The 19,510-nt window shown below is 49.0% G+C and overlaps 1 protein-coding gene across 3 annotated transcripts; it reads left to right on the plus strand.

Annotated features, from left to right (window-relative positions):
- The first annotated feature begins 5,855 nt into the window (after window positions 1-5,855).
- Window positions 5,856-15,595, plus strand: LOC125350273 (aspartyl aminopeptidase). Of its 3 annotated transcripts, none has more exons than XM_048344695.1 (15): window positions 5,856-5,989; window positions 6,485-6,578; window positions 6,659-6,747; window positions 6,861-6,974; window positions 7,174-7,299; window positions 7,486-7,616; window positions 7,913-7,988; window positions 8,100-8,207; window positions 9,129-9,206; window positions 11,182-11,265; window positions 11,680-11,840; window positions 12,173-12,212; window positions 12,320-12,421; window positions 14,691-14,858; window positions 15,447-15,595. In XM_048344695.1, the coding sequence occupies exons 2-15, from the start codon at window positions 6,491-6,493 to the stop codon at window positions 15,495-15,497; spliced, it is 1,416 nt and encodes a 471-aa protein (XP_048200652.1). In that variant the 5' UTR covers window positions 5,856-5,989; window positions 6,485-6,490; the 3' UTR covers window positions 15,498-15,595. The 3 variants fall into 3 exon arrangements, with proteins under 3 accessions (XP_048200652.1, XP_048200654.1, XP_048200653.1); XM_048344697.1 differs by having other exon boundaries at window positions 5,909-6,027; XM_048344696.1 differs by lacking the exon at window positions 5,856-5,989 and adding an exon at window positions 6,051-6,202.
- The last annotated feature ends 3,915 nt before the right edge of the window (window positions 15,596-19,510 follow it).

A 19,510-nucleotide genomic window follows, 5' to 3' on the forward strand; every position in this document is an offset into this window, starting at 1 on the left:
TTTGAACCAGGATCCACACGTCTCAGCCTCCTGAGTCACTACAGGTGCAAGTTACCAGTGCCTATTTTAGACTTCCCATTATAGCTAAGGTAACTAGTGCTGAATATTGAGAAAGTACATTGTGAACTTTCCTGTCTACACTGGCATGGAATGGTGATCCTCTCAATGATGGCCTTCCCAGTAGCTAGGATCACCGAGACCCACCAGCACCCAGCCCTGCTTCTCACCGCCCTGTCTCAGCCATTATTATTGTTATTATTATTATTATTATTATTATTATTATTTTGCCAGTCCTGGAGCTTGAACTCAGGCCTGAGCACTGTCCCCAGCTTCTTTTTTGCTCAAGGCTAGCACTTTACCACTTGAGCCACAGCGCCACTTCAGGCCGTTTTCTACATATGTGGTGCTAAGGAATCAAAGCCAGGGCTTCATGTATACAAGGCCAGCACTCTACCACTAGGCCATATTCCCAGCCCAGCCCTTTTTAAACATTGTGTTTTCAGACAGTATCTCACTAAGTTGCCTAGGCTGGCTTCAAACTCGAAATTCTTTTGCTCAGCTTCTTAAGTATGCTATGGAGCGTCTGACTTGTGCTGGGGAGGAGGGACAGGAGAATTGAGGAGCAAAGCGCAGGTAGGAGCCATAGCCTGCAGTTCTAGTTAAGGGCGAAGATTTTCCTCAAGAGTTCTCTATCTTATCTCCAGGCCTTGCTTTTTCTTCTCAAATATCAAAGAAATATTCTTCTGGGGGTGGAGTTATAGGCCCGTCATCCTAGCACTCAGGAGGCAGAGGCAGGAGGCTAGAGAGTTAAGTTCAAAGTCAGCTTGGTCTATAAACCATGTCTAAATAAAGAAATACATCAATTAATAAAACCAAAAACACAGGAAGGAAGGAGGGAAGAGAGGAAGGGAGGAGGGAGGGAGGGGGGAAAAGAAAAATAAAGATAGGGAAGGAGAGAGGAAGTAAGAAAAAGAAAGGGGGCTGGGAATACGGCCTAGTGGCAAGGGTGCTTGCCTCCTACACAGGAAGCTCTCAGTTGGATTCCCCAGCACCACATATATGGAAAACGGCCAGAAGGGGCGCTGTGGCTCAGGTGGCAGAGTGCTAGCCTTAAGCAAAAAGAAGCCAGGGACAGTGCTCAGGCCCTGAGTCCAAGGCCCAGGACTGGCCAAAAAAAAAAAAGAAAAAAGAAAAAGAAAGGAAAGAGAGAGAGGAAGGGAGGGATGGCGAGAGACATGGAAGGAGGAAGAGAGGCAATCCATCCGTTGTCCTTTTTGTATTTCTTCGCTTTCTACATTTCCATACTAGAGCACAATGTAGCTCTGTGTGTACATTTTTGAACAGTATTTGAACAGTATTATTTTACTGTAGGGTTTTAGGTTAAATGCTAGCCAAGTGATCGCTAATTCAAATGGTTTAGAAGAAGACAAAAATTGTGGCCACAGCAAATGGTTCAAGATCAACTTTTTACCATTACTTTTAAATTTTGTTTAGTTATTTTAAAACCTGTTCCGTTTTTTAAAAAATATCTAATATATGTATGTTGATGATAACGCAAACGGGATATAAAAGTAACAATACAAAAGAAAGGGGGTTGGGCTTCAGTGGCTCACACCTGTAATCCTAGCTACTCAGGAGACTGAGATGTGAGGATTACGGTTCAAAGCCACCCTGGGCAGGAAAGTCTGTGAGATTGTTATCTCCAATTAGCCACCAGAAAACCAGAATTGGTGCTGTGGCTCAAGTTGTAGAGTGCTAGCCTTGAACTGAAGAGCTTAGGGATAACATCACTCAGGCCTGGAGTTCAAGCCCCACCGTCAACCAAGAAAAAAATGGGGGGGAAGGGGGGTTATATAAAATGCTTTGTAAGAAAAAGTCTTTTCCACCGCAGTTGCTCAGCCATCCCACTTCTCTTTCCCAGGGTCAAGATTTTCTTGTGACTCCTGATAAAATTTATGTCAGTATGTGTATATGTGTGTGTGTACTTACATTTTTTTCACTCGGTATTGTACATTATCTTTAAACTTTTTCCTATTGGTACATCCAGAAATATTTAAAAAGCACTTATTTAACATAAGTGGTTTGTAAACCACCTTCCTAGAACATTAATTGATTTAGAACCATAATCTCAGGCCGAGTTACTCACCTCTAGGTACCCTGGGATTTGTAGTTCACATTCAGTTGTGTCCTATGTGGAAGATGGAGCTTGAACAGAAACTAAAGTTTGAAAACTAAAGTGCCCCTCCAACAACACAAGAAGAAAAATTGTACCATGTTATGCCAGTACTTGTCATATTCAGAAGAATAATTCAGAAGAAACTTATTTATCCATCGAAGCAATCTGCCACCAATGAGACCCCCTCTGGCTATCTTAACAATGGAAAATTTAGCAGACAGGGACAGGAGATGAGCGCGCGCGCGCGCACACACACACACACACACACACACACACGGACGATTCTATTTCCACATATTTACAATATTCTCCAATCAATCTCACTCCCTCTATTACTGTCCTTTCCTCCTTCCTCCCGTTCCTAAACAATTTCAGTGGGTTTTATTGTTCTATTGTCATTGCTGCAAACAATCTATTTCCACTGTGTTCATCTTCTTTCAAAATTATTCAGTATCTGTTTTTCTTATTCCCTCCCCACTTTCCAGTCTTCTCCTAAGCATGACACCTCATTTTTAACTTATATTTCCTTGGTTAAAGTAAGATTGATTCTCTCACATGTTTATGTCTTGGAGTTTAATAGTATTTCCTGCTCTCATAAATAGGGCTTTCTTACTCTTATATTTTCTAGTTGATTATTGTTCAAGAAAGCCATTTTTTAAAAAACCAGGCCACCTCTTCTATCAGTTTTGACAGCTTATTTTATTAGGGTTTCTGAGTAATCACATAATCTGAAAATAATAATCAATTTTATTTTCCCATATATAATTGCTTATCTTGTGGCTCTGATTACAGGTCCACATGACTGCTGGGAATAATAGTTTATCATTGTCTTACTTTGGATGTGAACAAGGCACTTTTGTATTCTTTCACTAATATTTGTTGGAGGTTTCTTGCAGATGTCTTCTCTGTCCTTTTTCTTTCTGGTTCTCTAGAGGGTGTGTGTATGTCTGTCTGTCTGTGTGTGTGTGTGTGTGTGTGTGTGTGTCTGTGTCTGTGTCTGTGTCTCTGTGTGTGTTGGTACTAGGACTTAAACTCAGGACTTTGAGATCTCACTTAGCTTTTTCCCTTAAGTGAACTCAGCTTCTGGAGTATCTAGGATTTCTTCTTCTTCTTCTTCTTCTTCCTCTTCTTCTTCTTCTTCTTCTTCTTCTTCTTCTTCTTCTTCTTCTTCTTCTTCTTCTTCTTCTTCTTCTTCTTCTTCTTCCCTTTCTCCTCCTCCTCCTCCTCCTCCTCCTCCTCCTCCTCCTCCTCCTCCTCCTCCTCCTCCTCCTCCTCCTCCTCCTCCTTTTCCTCCTCCTTCTCCTTCTTTCTCCTTTCTTCTTCTTCTTTTATTTTGATGGGTCATGGGGCTTGAACCCTGGGCCTGGGTGCTATCCTTGAGCTCTTCAGCTCAAGGCTGGCCCTCTACCATTTTGAGTCACAGCACCACTTCCAGTTTTCTGGTAGTTAATTAGAGATAAGAGTCTCATGGACTTGCCTGCCTGGTCTGGCTTTGAACAGCAATCCTCATATCTCAGCCTCCTGTGTATCTAGGATTACAGGCGTGAGCCACTGGCACCTGGTCAGCTCTTGACTTTCTGTAAGGGTGTGTGTGTTGTGTGTGTGTGTGTTTGCCTGTGTGTGTATGCCAGTCCTGGGGTTTAAACTAAGAGCCTGGGTGCTGTCCCTGATCTTGTTTGCACAAGGCTAGAGCTCTACTACTTGAGCCACATCTCCACTGCCAGCTTTTTGCTTGTTAACTGGAGATGATATGCTTCATGGATTGTCCTGCCTAGGGTTGGCTCTAAACTTCCATCCTCAGATCTCAGCCTCCTCAGCAGTTAGGTGTGAGCCACTGGCACCCGATTGTTTTTCAATCAATCAGTAAGAATGAAGACTCAATGTATCAAATATTTACTTTCATAAGTTATGCATTTTAGTGGTATATGAACTGCTTACGTGAGCGAGCTCCTTCATTGACAGTTCTTCTGCCAGTTTCTTTCCTTATTCAGTCCTCTCGGTATCTCGTGGTAAATGCAGAGGTTTTGGTGGTAGGACATCAATGGATACCCAAACCTGAGACATTCTCGTGTTCCTTACATAAAATGTTATTGTGTTTACATATTATCTATTTTAATTCTCCCATTTATTTTAAATTATTATAATGCTAAAATTATGTGAATTCTGTATAGTTAATCTGTAATGTTTAGGGAACAATCACAAGGAAAAAAATGTCTGCATGTGTTCAGTAAAGACACACATTTTTTTCTGAATATTTTTGATCTGCAGTTAGCTAGATTCAAGGATGCAGAGCCTATTGATCTGGAGGGGCTGGCTGTACCTTTTATCCCTGTTCCTGCTCTTCTCATTGTCCTCCTTGAGTGTGGCCCTGCCCTAGGTCCCAACCTCTAGCATCTCAGAGGACAAGATTGTTTTTCCCATAACTCACTGATCCCTGAACTTTATATATGATGGTCTTTTTATTCTAAATTATTTAAAACCCATTCGATTGCACAAGTTAATGGGAACATAATAATATTTCAAAAAATGGTTAGGGAATCCTGTGAATTCAGCTCGCCACCCACTGTATGTTCGAATCCACTCCCCGCAACCTCACCCTTGCAACATCTACTTATTGAAATGAGGGCAGCAGGATCTTTCCATTCTCTCCTTACCCCCCATCACTGCAACCCAAAATACATGAATGGCAGTTTGCCCCATGGACCGTGATCCCTGTAATGTTAGTTTATACCACCGGTTGATTATACCACCAAGAGCCCTGTGTGATCTGTATCTATGGTAGATAGGTACCCGGGTTTCAAATGACTACTCACTTACTCTTGACATGGAAATATTAGATTTATTTGCAAGAGTATATGGAGATTGATTTTTTTTTCTGTCATTTTAGAAATGGAAAGAGCACGGATTTCAGAGTGAACTCCCAGATTGACACAAATAGCCACCTGCTCTTGGACAGGTCACTAGCTTCTATCTCTGAGACCTCCCTTATCAAGGCTTAGCCAGACCTTTTGGCCAGGAAACCTACATCAGTTGTTCCAGGCCTCTGCAAATAAACTGACGGAGCCCAAATCCCAACCTTTGTTTGCCATTTGTTACTTTGGAGGAGCTGCTTGTGTTGGTATTCGGTTAGTTCCATACACTGTTGATAGGGCAGTTGCAAAGATTAAACTAAAGCTCATCGCCAGCACCCCATGAACATTAGCCACGTGACTTTTATTATCCCGAGGGTGACTGTGAAGGGAGAGCACCCCTGGGACCCAATGAACTAACTGGCTGGCTGGCACCCACTGGCGTTGCGAGGTTGGGAGGGTGCTCCAAGCTGACCTAACACCTCCCGGGCTCTAGAGGGCCCTAGCCGCAGTGTAGACCGCGCTGAAGGGGCGGGGCCGAGGGCGGGGACCTGGGCGGGGTGTGTCGATGAGGGGCGGAGCCTCCGGAAGTTGCATCGGGGGCGGGGCGGACAGCGGGAGCTGGCGTGGTGCGCTGCAGAAAGCCGGGCCAGGGAGAGGGCGGGGCCTTCCGGCCGGGGGCGTGTCGGGGCGTGGTTATCCGGGGCGGGGCGAGCGGCGTAGCGGGAGCGGGCCCGGGAGGCGGTCTGACGAGGTAAGGCGCCGGCCCCGAGGCCGGGGCGTGGCCGGCCGGGGTGGGTTGGGCTGAGAGCCGAGGGGGCGGGCCGAAGCCGGGGTCTCGTGAGCCTTCGCGGGCTTGGGGCCCTTGGAGGTAGGTGGTTACCGCAGGCGCTGTGGGACTTTCAATCCCAGGCTCTGCCGGGCGTCCTTCCGGGCCTAACTTTAGCGCCGCTCCGCGGTGGAGGAACGTGCGATCCGCAGCGGAACCGAGGCCCGCCCGAGGTGACCGCGACCGTCCCGGGGGACGAAGGGCGGCGGCGACCGGCTGGGCCGGGGAGAAGCGAGGTCTCTCTTTGGCTCTGGGCTGCGGTCGCGCGCGGGGCGCAGGCCGCCTCCGGGTTGGGGGCCCGCGCCCGCCTGGAATCTCCCGAGTTCACAGACCGGGATTTCCCGGCTGGTGCGACGTGAGCGGGAGGCCTGTCGGGGGGGGGGGGGGGGACGGGGGGCCGCGCCCTCCGGAGGCAGCCAAACGGGAGCCACGGTGGGTGGGGATCCTCAGGCAGAAAGATAAGGCTTTCAGCGAGCGGTGATCGGAGAGACCCCGATCTGGGTTTGTGGGTGGGGAAAGGAGGAGAAGCCTTGGTGTAGTGGCAGAACTCCGGGGTTGGGGTTTCCCGGAGATCCGAGGAGGGGACGTGATCCTAGACCTGGTCGGAGCCTGAGCGCCCCCCTCCCCTAGGTGGCTATGAACGGCAGGGCCCGCAAAGAGGCGGTGCAAGCCGCGGCCCGAGAGCTCCTCAGGTTTGTGAACCGGAGTCCCTCGCCTTTCCATGGTGAGTGACGGGGGCATGGAAGGGAGGTGGGAGTGTCCTCCATCGACTTCCATAGCTCTGAGGGGGCCCGCTTCCTACAGCTGTAGCCGAGTGCCGAAGCCGCCTCCTCCAGGCTGGCTTCCATGAACTCAAGGAGACAGAGAGCTGGGATATCAGACCCGAGAGCAAGGTACTGGGGATGGGTTGGGGGCTGGTAGGTCGATCCCTAAGCTGGATCTCAAGAAATCCTGTGTGCCAGCTGACTAAGCAACCTACACTAATGCCTCTGATCCCTTACCGCAGTACTTCCTGACCAGGAACTCCTCTACCCTCATCGCTTTTGCTGTGGGAGGCCAGTATGTTCCCGGCAATGGCTTCAGCCTCATTGGGGCTCACACAGACAGCCCATGCCTCCGGGTAAGGAGCTAGAGTTCTGCTGGCCTGAGGAGGGGGGGGGGGTGTGCAATGGGACAAAGAGGGTGAGGAGGTACAAATTTAGGGACTCTGTCCCCAGAAATAGGGGAGAAGATAGACTTGTGCTCCCTCCACATTTCTATGTCATCTCCAATGCCACTCATCCAGCTATCTCTGACTTCCTCTCTATCTTCATGCTCAGGTGAAACGCAGATCTCGCCGGAGTCAGTTGGGCTACCAGCAGGTCGGTGTAGAGACCTATGGTGGTGGGATCTGGAGCACCTGGTTTGACCGTGACCTGACCTTGGCTGGACGTGTCATTATCAAGGTGGGAACCAGGGTTGGGAGTTGGAGATGTTCTCACCCTTGGTTGCTTGAAGATTCAATGTCATATTCAGTGTTTCTATGAAGAGCACCATGGAGAAGAGGATATGGTTAGTCTGGGTCAAGTGAGAGCTGTCCTCAAGTCAGGTTTGGGAGGTATCCTGAGCTCACCTGATCTATTCTACCTCAGAGCCCCACTTCAGGCCGACTGGAGCAGCGGCTGGTGCATGTGGACCGACCCATTCTGCGCATCCCACACCTAGCCATCCATCTGCAGCGAAATATCAATGAGAACTTCGGGCCCAACACAGAGATGCACCTGTGAGACTGGGGCACGGGGCTGTGGTAGGTGGGAGGGATGGGATATGGCGCCAGGTGGCAGAAGGGGGGGTCCCAGTGGGGGCTAAGAGACCACTGCTTAATGGCCACAGTCAAGTTCTACTCTTGGGATCCCACTTCTGTCCAAGGGGCCTTAGAGCTCTTCCATTTGGATAACAGACTGGGACTTGAAGGGCAAGTGCAGTCTCCATCAAGAGACTCCTGAGCTCTTGGGTGCCCCAGCCTACTGTGCCCTCCAGCCTTGCCCCCATTGCGCCTTCTCATACTTCTCCCCACAGAATCCCCATTCTTGCCACAGCAGTGCAGGAGGAGCTGGAAAAGGGGAGTCCTGAGCCAGGGCCTCTCAATTCTGCTGTAAGAAGGTCCCCTGCCCCCAGGGAGGTGGGTAGAAAAGGAATGGACCATCTACTGAGAAGGGGCCAAGAGAAGGAGTAGATCCTCCTTCCAACATTCTCTGCTCTGCAGGATGAACGGCACCACTCTGTCCTCATGTCCCTGCTCTGCTCCCATTTGGGCCTGAGCCCTGAAGACATCTTGGAGATGGAGCTCTGCCTGGCAGACACCCAGCCTGCGGTGAGGAACAGCCGCAGGTGTTTTCACAACTTGTGGGTGGGGGCCTCAAGGAGTCCAGCTGCTCCTAGCTTGTCTCCAATGCACGTATCCCTCCAGCAGCACCTCAGTGATTGTCAACCCTCTTCTTCCTGGTAGACAACACTCACTGTGCTCCCAGTGTTCCAAGTAGGCAAGTCCTTCCCCCCACCCCCACCCCCAAGACATGCCTACTGGAACTGCCCGTGGCATGGGGCCTGGAGTTGGCCCTTTTCATAGATTCTGCAGGAGTTTCTGCTACAGGTGATTTTTTTAAATTTAATTTTATTTTTTTGCCAGTCCTGCGCCTTGGACTCGGGGCCTGAGCACTGTCCCTGGCTTCTTTTTGCTCAAGGCTAGCACTCTGCCACTTAAGCCACAGCTCCACTTCTGGCCGTTTCCTATATATGTGGTGCTGGGGAATTGAACCCAGGGCTTTATGTATACGAAGCAAGCATTTTTGCCACTAGGCCATATTCCCAGCCCTACAGGTGATTCTTAACCTGCTTTGAACCCCTCAGGACAATAGGCCTGGCTGTGGCCATTTGCGTTTTTCCTCCTAGTTGCTAACAGTAGGAGATTGCTGAGTCTGGATCCCTTGTCTTGCCTGAATGCCTACTAAGTTTTCATTTGTCACTTTTTGGGCTCCTTCTTTTTACCCTTCAGTTCTCCCTTTTCTGTCCCACTGGAAGAGATCAGGAGCCACAGGCCTCTTCCTGGCAGCCCCACCCTACCCTCCATTCTCTGTTGAGTCTGCACAGCAGAGAGATGGTTCATTAGTCCAAGGGTCAAGAAGTAGTTGCACAAGAAACCAGACATTAGACAATGGCTCAACCCAAGACTTCAGGAGCAGAAAGTGAGCTGGAGGTGGACACAAGAGTCAGGTTTCCTGTCTTGTCTGTGTAGGTCCTGGGTGGAGCCTATGATGAGTTCATCTTTGCCCCTCGGCTGGACAACCTGCATAGCTGCTTCTGTGCCCTGCAGGTAAGGAGAGCTTGGAGGTGAAGGTGGGCAGGGTGATCTTAAGCCCCAGGGGTGATGAGAGAGGACAAATGACCACTCCCAGTTTGCTGGTATTGGATGGACCTTAGGAAAGGAGGGGCACAAAGGCTGTAGCTTTAACCAAGCTACCTTTGCTTTTTAACTTTGTTTTTTGTTTGTTTGGTTGGTTGGTTTTTGGTTTTTTGGCCAGTGCTGGGGCTTGGACTCAGGGCCTGAGCACTGTGCCTGGCTTTTTCTTGCTCAAGGCTAGCACTCTGCCACTTGAGCCACAGCGCCACTTCTGGCCGTTTTCTGTATATGTGCTGCTGGAGAATTGAACCCAGGGCCTCATGTATATGAGGCAAGCACTCTTACCACTAGGCCATATCCCCAGCCCCTGCTTTTTAACTTTGCTGTGGTCTGAGGCCAGGCGCTGAGCTAAGGGAAAGCTGGCAAGTGTTCAGGATGCCCTGGTGTCTTGTCCTAATTCTGTTTCTGCTCTGCCGCAGAGGAAAGGCCTTGCCACCCTGCAAGATAGTATCTTTTGCCGGGCAGGTGTTGGTGGCTCCCACCTGTGATCCTAGTTTCTCAGAAGGCTGAGAGGTGAGGATTGAGGTTTGAAGCCAGCCTGGGCAGGAAAGTCTGTGAGATTTTTAATCTCCATTTAACCATCAGGAAACCAGAAGTGGAGCTGTGGCTCAGAATGGTAGCAAGTTAGCCTTGAGCAAAAGATGCTCAGTGCCCAGGCCCTGAATTCAAGCCCCAGGGGGGAAAAAATAGTAACTTTCCACTTCCATTCACTTCCTTCCCATCTGTTCCTGGCTTAAGCCTACACAGTCTTTTTTCACTTCCTTGGGATCTTGGTGGGAGTCTCTCCCTCAGTCACCCCTGTTTCTATCTATTTGTGGGGGTCGGGGCGGATACTAGGGCCTGAACTCAGGGCCTACATGCTTTCTCTCAGGTTTTTTGGGGTTTTTTTGCTCAAGGCTGGCCCTCTACCACTTGGGCCACAACTCCATGTCTGGCTTTTTGGTGGTTAATTGGAGATAAAAGAGTCGCACAGGACTTTCCTGCCCAGGATGGCTTCCAACCTTCACCCTTAGATCTCAGCCTCCTGAGTATAGAATTGTAGGTGTATGCCACCAGTGCCTGGCCTCTTCTTTCTTTTTTTTTTTTTTTTTTTTTTTTTGGCCAGTCCTGGGCCTTGGACTCAGGGCCTGAGCACTGTCCCTGGCTTCTTCCCGCTCAAGGCTAGCACTCTGCCACTTGAGCCACAGCGCCGCTTCTGGCCGTTTTCTGTATATGTGGTGCTGGGGAATCGAACCTAGGGCCTCGTGTATCCGAGGCAGGCACTCTTGCCACTAGGCTATATCCCCAGCCCTGGCCTCTTCTTTCTACCCTAGTCAAGTCCCTTTCTCTTTCCCTCTCCCTCTTTCCTCCTCCTCCCCACTTCCTCTTTCCCTCCTCAGATCATAATCCTAATCCTTCCAGCTCCTTTTATGCCCTTCCCTCACCTTTTCAACCCCGCCCCCTCCCCTGCCCATCCTGTGGCTGGAGACAGGCTTTGGACAAGAACTGAGACTGGAGCCAGATCTGAGCCTACATTGCACTTCTGAGCCAGCCAGTAGAAGATGGTCTCCTAACGTTCTAGTGAGCTAATGTTCATTGAGGCCCATCAGTTCACATGATCTGTGAACTCTTTTGACTTTTCCTTCCCTCATATCATCCTCCTGCCCTTTGCAAGGGGAAGGTGTCTGAGCAGAGCCCCCAGAAGACCGGTTTCCCCATCCCAGCGGGGAAGGTCCCCACCATGTCCTCTGTAGGGCAGAGCCCTAAGAGAGGATGCTGCTCAAAGTCCAGCCCACTTCACTTCCTGTAGGACAGAGGTGGGCGGGGGCATGCCCCTCCCAGGTGCTGGTGGGCTAAGTTGTACAAGAACTGAGGAGAGGGTGATGTGCTTATTCCCTTCCCCACCCAGGCCTTAATTGATTCCTGTGCATCCCCTGCCTCCTTGGCCACAGAACCCCACGTGCGCATGATCACACTCTACGACAATGAAGAGGTATGCAGAGTCTTGTACGGTCACTACCATGATCCGGAGCCATTCTGGTGCCCCCAAAGACAGGGGCAGGGCAAGCTGCCAGGGCACTTGATGTCCCTTTCTGGCTTAGTGAGCTCCCTTTGCAAGGTCATGGACACCGCCCAGGGTTCTGCACACGGTGGGTCCCAGTGCTGCATGGTGTGGTAGGCTGTGGTCTTGGACATCTCTGCAGAGCTTTAGATGTGAAATTTGGGAACAGAGAAGTAGGCCAGTATGGGGCACCCCACCCTGCTGTAACTACCCAGGGTTGGGGAGGTGGCTAAGGACACTCCCTGTCCCACGCAATGACTCAGGAGGATCCTAGGCCAATCAGGACTTTGGCCCATCATGCCAGCCTCCCAGCCCAGGCCTGAGCGAGGTCTCTGCTGTCCCCAGGTGGGATCCGAGAGTGCCCAGGGAGCACAGTCCCTGCTGACAGAGCTGGTGCTGCGGCGGATCTCCTCCTCGTCACAGCACCTGACGGCCTTCGAGGAGGCCATCCCCAAGTCCTACATGATCAGCGCAGACATGGCCCACGCTGTGCACCCCAACTACCCGTGAGTCTCCTGTGCCAGGCGCAGCCCTCACAGACGCCAAAAGAACCCACCTTCAGTCTCGGTCCTGGTCCCCGCCTCTTCCCTTTCCACTCTGCGTGGAGGCTCAGTGGATCTTCCTTTTGACTGTTCCGAGGCCTGACTTGGTCAAAAGACATTGACTATCCAGCCCAGGTTGTTGAATACTTTCAGCTGTCAGGGATGCTGTCGTAGAATGAAGGGGGACCTGGGTGGGAAGGGTGCGTGATCCACCAGTGCTGTCTTGCCGCTGGAGGCGTGGGGCATGCCACAGGCGCAGTCCCATGTGCCATCCTGATCCTAATAATCTCTTACAGGGACAAGCACGAGGAGAACCACCGGCCCTTATTCCACAAGGTGAGATACTCCCTTCTCCTTAGAGATGTGGAGGCCTGGCTGACTCTAGGCCTCACCTCCTTCCCACTGCACCTGCCATCGTCTCTGCCTCCCTTGACTCTCCCCAGGGCCCTGTGATCAAGGTGAACAGCAAGCAGCGCTATGCCTCCAATGCGGTCTCCGAGGCTCTGATCCGGGAGGTGGCCAACAATGTTGGGGTGCCCTTGCAGGTGAGGGTGGACCCTGCCTGGGAAGTGTGATAGAGGGGGCAGAGAGGGGACACAAGCTGGTGGACCCTCAGTGAGCAGAGACTCTGATAGCCACTTTTGGTGAAAGCGGATCCCAAGAAGTGAGAAAAGCAGAGGTCTTGGGTAGAGACAGCTGGACTCAATGCTGTTCTGCCGTGGTGCTATCTCGGAGACCTTGGAGTGGTCTCCTAAGCAGTCTGAGTCTCATTTTCCACATCTGTGAAGTGGGGTGATAATGATGCTGACTTCTGAGAGAATTAAAGGTGCGTATTCGGGGCTGGGGATATAGCCTAGTGGCAAGAGTGCCTGCCTCGGATACACGAGGCCCTAGGTTCGATTCCCCAGCACCACATATACAGAAAACGGCCAGAAGCGGCGCTGTGGCTCAAGTGGCAGAGTGCTAGCCTTGAGCGGGAAGAAGCCAGGGACAGTGCTCAGGCCCTGAGTCCAAGGCCCAGGACTGGCCAATCAATCAATCAATCAATAAATAAATAAATGTGCATATTCTCCTGATACGCGATAGGTTAGTTCTCAGGGTCCCATTTCCCCTAGGTTTTCCTTTTGTGTCCTTTTGTGTCTTCCCAGTACTAGGGCTTCAACTTGGGGCCTGGGTGCTGTCCCTGAGCCTCTTTTGCTCAAGGCTAGCATTCAACCACTTGAGTCACAGCACTACTTCCAGTTTATTGGAGATTAAGAGTCTCATGGACTTTTCTGCCTGGGCTGGCTTTGAACCACGGTCCTCAGATCTCAGCCTCCTGATCGCTAGGATGACAGGCCTGAGCCACCAGCGCCCAGCCATCACTTTATGTTTCTTTATTTACATTTTTACCACAATATGAAGAAAATAGTTTCAAAATGCCAATGGCAGTCATCCCCCCCGCCCCGCTACCCCCCTTCACAGCTTGAACTCAGGGCTTCACACATGCTAGGCATCCTACCACCTGAATCACACTCCCAGCCCTTCTTTAGTTACTTTTCCAGATAGGATCTTGTGGTTTTGTCTAGCTTTGGACGGCAATCCTCCTATCTATAACTCCAGTGTATCTGCAACCACTGTTGTGTACCACTATGGTTGATTGAGACAGAGCCTCACTAACTTTTTATCCAGTCTTAAACTACAACTTCCCAGTTTCTACCTCCTGAATACACACACACACACACACACACACACACATTTTTTTAAAGCTAGAGTCTCACTAACTTTGCCCAGGTTGGCCTTGAACTCAGCTGCCCTATGCTGTAATGCTCAGCTCATATATATAATTTTGTGTGTATGCTGGTCCTGGGGCTTGACCCCAGGGGCCTGGGCACTGTCCATGAGCTTCTTTTGCTCCAGGCTAGTGCTCTACCCCTTGAGCCACAGCTCCATTTCCAGCTTTTTGGAAGTTTAATGGAGGTGGGAGACTCACAGACTTTTCTGGTTGGGCTGGCTTTGAACCACAAGCCTCAGATCTCAGCCTCCCAAGTAGCTAAGATTATAGGCATGAGCCACTGGTACCCAGCTGATAACAATATTTTGAAAAACATTAAAATTCCTGTTGATTTTTTGTTCTTTTTGTCAGTTTAGGAACTTGAACTCAGGGCCTCATGCTTTCACTTGATGGGCTTGCTTGTTCATGGCTCCATGCCACCAGTCTGGCTTTTTGCAAACTGAAGATGAGCTAGCAAGCTTCTCTGCCCAGGCTGGCTTCAAACCCTATCTTCCACATCGAGCCTCCGTAGTAGTAGCTGGGGTTACAATTCTGAACCACTGGTACCCAGCAGGATTTTTTTTTTTTTTTTGAGGCAGGGTCTTGCTGTGTAATGGAAGTCTGGCCTGAAAGTCATTTTGTAGCCCACGCTGGCCTCCTTATCCTTCTGCCTCAGCCTCTCAAGTGCTAGCCTTGGAGGTGTCTGCTGCTAATTCCATATATTTTTCCTTCGTTTGAACTTAGGGTCTTACGCTAACTAGACAGCTGTTCTGCCGCTTTAAGCCATGCCGTAGGTTTTGTGACGTTTCTCCTGTGGATTGCTTATGGAGAAAGGATGATTGATGACAGCTGGAACCAGGGTGATGGCAGTGCAAATAGAATGGGACGGATGAAGAGCATGTTGTCCTTTAGGGTCTGCCAGTTAGTGTTGGCCTTGTGATGTCACACTGTTTTCCTCTCACACTCTGAGGCCTTCCCAGCCCTGAAGTTCTAAGATAGCTTTTCTCTTGGCTTCGGTAAGCACCCACCATGTGTGGCTCATGACCTCTCCTCCTTTCCAGGATCTCATGGTCCGGAATGACTCCCCCTGTGGTACCACCATTGGACCTATCTTGGCTTCTCGGCTGGGGCTGCGGGTGCTGGATTTAGGCAGCCCCCAGCTGGCCATGCACTCCATCCGGGAGACGGCCTGCACCACAGGTGTACTCCAGACCCTCACCCTCTTCAAGGTAACTCCCACCCTACCCTTCTCTCCATCACTAAGGACCCAGCCCAGATGCTAGGGCAAGCAGTGCAGGAAAGCGGGGCCTGTGTGAGCGTTCCATCACTGGAGCAAAATAACTGAGGTAGACAGTTTGTAAAGAGGAAAGGTTATAGTTTTGGACCAGTTGGCCCATTGCTTTTGGACAACACATTGCGGTGGGCGTACATGGTGGAAGAAGCAGCTCTCTGTGGTGACCAGGAAGTGAAAGAGACAGGAAATGACCAGGGTTCCAATACCCTGTTCAAGGTCATGTCCTATCTTAATGACTTAACTTTCTCCTCCTGGGACCCTTTTAAGAGGTCCCACCTTATCCACCACTTCAGCAGTGTCACAGGCTGTTAACTAACCCGTTAATAGACTGTCCTGTGGGAGACACTCAGCACAACCACAATGGTCCCCTATTTTTGAGCCCTGATGAGCTCCTGAAGAAAGGGACAGAAGGGACAAGGGATAGAAAGCGGAGCAGTCATTAAGCATAGAAAGTGATGAGGAAACACCTCACCTGTGTCTGGCCACGCACTGCTTTCTAATCCCACATTGCCTCCTATTTCAGGGCTTCTTTGAGCTGTTCCCCTCTCTGAGCCGTAACCTCTTAGTGGATTGAGGCCTCTTGGCAAGACTTCTCTTCCACCCCTTTGTACTGGAGAGGAACGTGCTCAGCTGAGCTGAAGCCAGATTATTAAACTGGATTTTTCATTCACATTCTACTGTGCTTATTTGGAGACTGGGGATTGAGGGTTGAGCCTGGCTCGAACCAAAGAACCAGAGCATAAAAAGAAGGTGGATGGTAAATTCCTAGAAACAAAGTTCAGGAATCAAAGGTATACGTATTTAAAATGTCGGTAAATATTGTATTATCCCTAGGAGATTGAAATCTTGGGAGGGGAAATCACCCTCCCTAAACCTGTTCTCAGACCAGACACTTCCGTCTACATGGGAGTAGGAATTTGGATATTTAGCTATTTCAGTTCTCATAGACTTTTTTATTTGGTAGTTAAACTTTTTTTAAAAACATTCTTTTTTTACTGTTCTTATAAAGGTGATGTACTGAAGAGTTACAGTTACGAAAGACAGGTAACGAGTACATTTCTTTTTGGATAATGTCACCTTTTTTGGGGTCCTGTGGCTTGAACTCTGGGCCTTCGAAGCGCTGTCCCTAAGCTAGCACTCTGCCACTTTGAGCTACAACACCACTTCGGTTTTCTGGTGGTGAAGTGGGAGATGAGAGTCTCGTGGACTTTCCTGCTTGACTAGCTTTGAACCGTGATCCTTAGATCTCAGCCTCCTGATCCTGAGTAGTTAGGATTACAGGCGTGAGCCACTGGTCCCTGACTGTCCCATAGACTTTTTAAGAGGTTAGAATTTTGCCACAGCCCATCCAGCCTATTTAAGAAACTTAAGATGTTAGCTTGATTTTCACATAGCCCAGGCTCAGGGACGCTTCCCTGAAATTCTTTTCCAAGGACAGCCAACCCCAACCATGGACTGGCCATATTCATTTGTACCTCGTTTGACTGGATTGATTACTGCTGGGAAGCAGACACACAAGATTCCTCATCACACACTTCTTTCTCCAACACTTCTGGAACCCAGAGCCCATACCGTCTTCCCTCAGGTTCCTTACAGGCTGCAATGGAGGGAAGTGAAACAGATACCGTAAGATGACTGGTTACCTCATTCATTCAGCTGACACTAGGGAGCACCAAACAAGTCTTAGAACTGGAGACACAATGGGGATGAGGTACACATCCCGCCCTCAATGAGTTTGAATGAGGATCTGATTTTCCGCTTTCCACACTACAACCTTTTGTTGACCTGCTGTGTCATGGGCAATGTCTAAGGCCTTCCTCTGACCCACTGGTCTTTGAGGTCCTTGTCACTTTTCCAGTCTCGTTTGGATGCCTTCCTACATCTGGCCCATTCTCCAAGTTCCATCCCCCTGATCTCAGTCTCCCACAAAGCTAGGGTGACAGGCACACATCATGCCGCCCCAGCTACAGATTGAGAAGGAGTCTCTCAAACTTCCCTGCCCAAGCTGGCCTCAAACTCTTTCCCTCAGCTTCCTAGGTATCTAGGTTTACAAGCATGATCCACCAGCACCCAGCAAAACAACACATTTTAAAACATAAACAATTCGGGGCTGGGGATATGGCCTAGTGGCAAGAGTGCTTGCCTCGTATACTTGAGGCCCTGGGTTCAATTCCCCAGCACCACATATACAGAAAACGGCCAGAAGTGGCGCTGTGGCTCAAGTGGCAGAGTGCTAGCCTTGAGCAAAAAGAAGCCTGAGTTCAAGGCCCAGAACTGGCCAAAAAAACAAACAATTCGCAACCAGCAGACACTAAAGGAAACTGAAGCACTGAAGGGAAATGCCCTTTAGATGCAAGAAGGATGGAAAAAACATTGGCAAACATGGTAAATTTAAGTGATTACCGAATGTATAAAACAATAGTGATGCTTGCAAGCTTTGCAGTATATGTAGTTAATGGCCACATTATCATAAAGCTCAGGAGAGGAAAACAGGTTAAAAGTTACTGTCTTAAAATTCCAAAATGAAGAAAATCAATCTGTATTGTTCTTAAGGATACATACTGCAGTTTCAAGGAAAATCACTTAAAGAATTAAAGAGTATTTCATTTCTATAACCAATCAGACTGTCTTCTGCCAAAGATACTGAGATCCTACTCCAGGACCTGTCAATGTGGAGATTTTTTGGAAACAGAGTCTTTGCACATGATAAGTTAAGACGGGGTCATGAGGATGAGCTGCAATCCAGTGTAACTGGCCTTCTAAAAGAGAAATTCGGCCAGGGTGCTGCTGGCTCATGCCTGTAATCCTAGCTACTCAGGAGGCTGAGAATTGAGGATTGCAGTTCGAAGCCAGCTTGGGTAGAGACAGGCACAGACGAAACTGTGCAGATAAATGGAGAATACATGGGAAAACAGGATCAAGGTGATAAAGCGACCAGCCAAGCCAAAGATTGCCAATAAATCACCAGCAGCTCGGAAATGGCAAGGAGGGATGATAAGCCCCACAGACCATGGCTTCCGATGAAGTATGGCTCCAACAGCACCTCAGTTTTGTATTTCCAGCCTCCAGAACTGTGAATCAATAAACTCCTGTTGTTTTAAGCCACCCACTTGGTAGCACTTGGTTGTACTAGCCTAGGAAACCAACTCTACTTCAGACTAATTGAGTGGAAAATGGAAGAATAAAACAGAATCCATTCTGCAACTTGTGATGGTTTAGCAAAATCATACAGGTGTGTCATATAAATGTAGTAAACTACAGACTTGCAGGGGAAGAGCATTGATTACAGGTGGAAAGATGACAGGTGTTCTTTTTACTCTTTCAAGGTTTTGTGTACACTTGAACATCTTTATACTAAGAATGTGAATCTAGAGAAGCTGAAGCAATAGAAAGCACTAAGTAAAACAGTAGACTGAAAAATATATCTTCTTATGTATTAAGAATAAGCAGACTAAACTAGGCACTGGCGGCTTATGCCTCTGAGATCTGAGGATTGCAGTTCAAAGTCCATGAGATTCTGATCTCCAGGTGCCACCAAAAAGCTGGAAATGGAGCAGTGACTCAAGTGGTAGAGTACCATCCTCAAGTGAAAAAGCTAAGGAAGGGCTTGGAATGTGGCCTAGTGGTAGAGTGCTTGCCTCGCATACATGAAGCCCTGGGTTCAGTTCCTCAGCACCACATATCTTAAAAAAAAAAGCCAGAAGTGGCTCAAGTGGTAGAGTGCTAGCCTTGAGCAAAAAGCAGCCAGGGACTGTGCTCATGTCCTGAGTTCAAGCACCAGGACTGGCAAAAAAAGAAAAAGCTAAGGGACAGCACCCAAGACCTGAATTCAAACTTTAGTAGGGGACACACACACACACACACACACACACACACACACACAATCACCCTAAGCCAAGCATGGTGGGTCATGCTTGTACTCGCAGCACTGGGAGGCTAAGGTAGGAAGAACATTAATTAGTTCAGGGCCATCTTGGCCAGTATAGCATGGCCCTGTTTCAAAAGGAAAAGGAATATGTAGATTTTTTTTTTTTTTTTGTATGTGTGTGCCAACCCTGAGGCTTGAACTCAGGGCCTGAGCGGTGTGTCTCTGAGATTCTTTTTCTCAAGGCTAGTGTTCTACCACTTGAATCACAGCTCCACTTTCAGCTTTTTTGGTGGTTTATTGGGAGATAAGAGTCTCATGAGCTTTGTTGCCTGGGCTGGCTTTGAACCACAATCCTCAAATCTCAGCCTCCTGAATAGCTAGGATTACAGGCGTGAGCAGGCTGCTGTTAAGAAAAGAATTTAAACAAGGAAGAATTGGTGAAATAAGCAGTTGAAAAGATTGTCAGGGGAATGTGGCTTAGCAGTAGAGTGTGCATAAAGCCCTGGGTTCGAGTCCTCAGTACCACAAAAACAGAAAAAGCCAGAAGTGGCGCTGTGGCTCAAGTGGGATAGGTTAGCCTTGAGCAAAAAGAAGCCAGGGACAGTGGTCAAGCTCTAGGTCTGGCAAAAAAAAAAAAAAAAAGATTGAAAGTTAAAAACAAATAGAGCTATTAATAAGAACCATACCAAAATTCCTAAAACTAAAAAGTTACAAAACAC

Source organism: Perognathus longimembris, chromosome 4 (assembly GCF_023159225.1).
Source record: "Perognathus longimembris pacificus isolate PPM17 chromosome 4, ASM2315922v1, whole genome shotgun sequence".
NCBI lineage: Eukaryota > Metazoa > Chordata > Mammalia > Rodentia > Heteromyidae > Perognathus > Perognathus longimembris.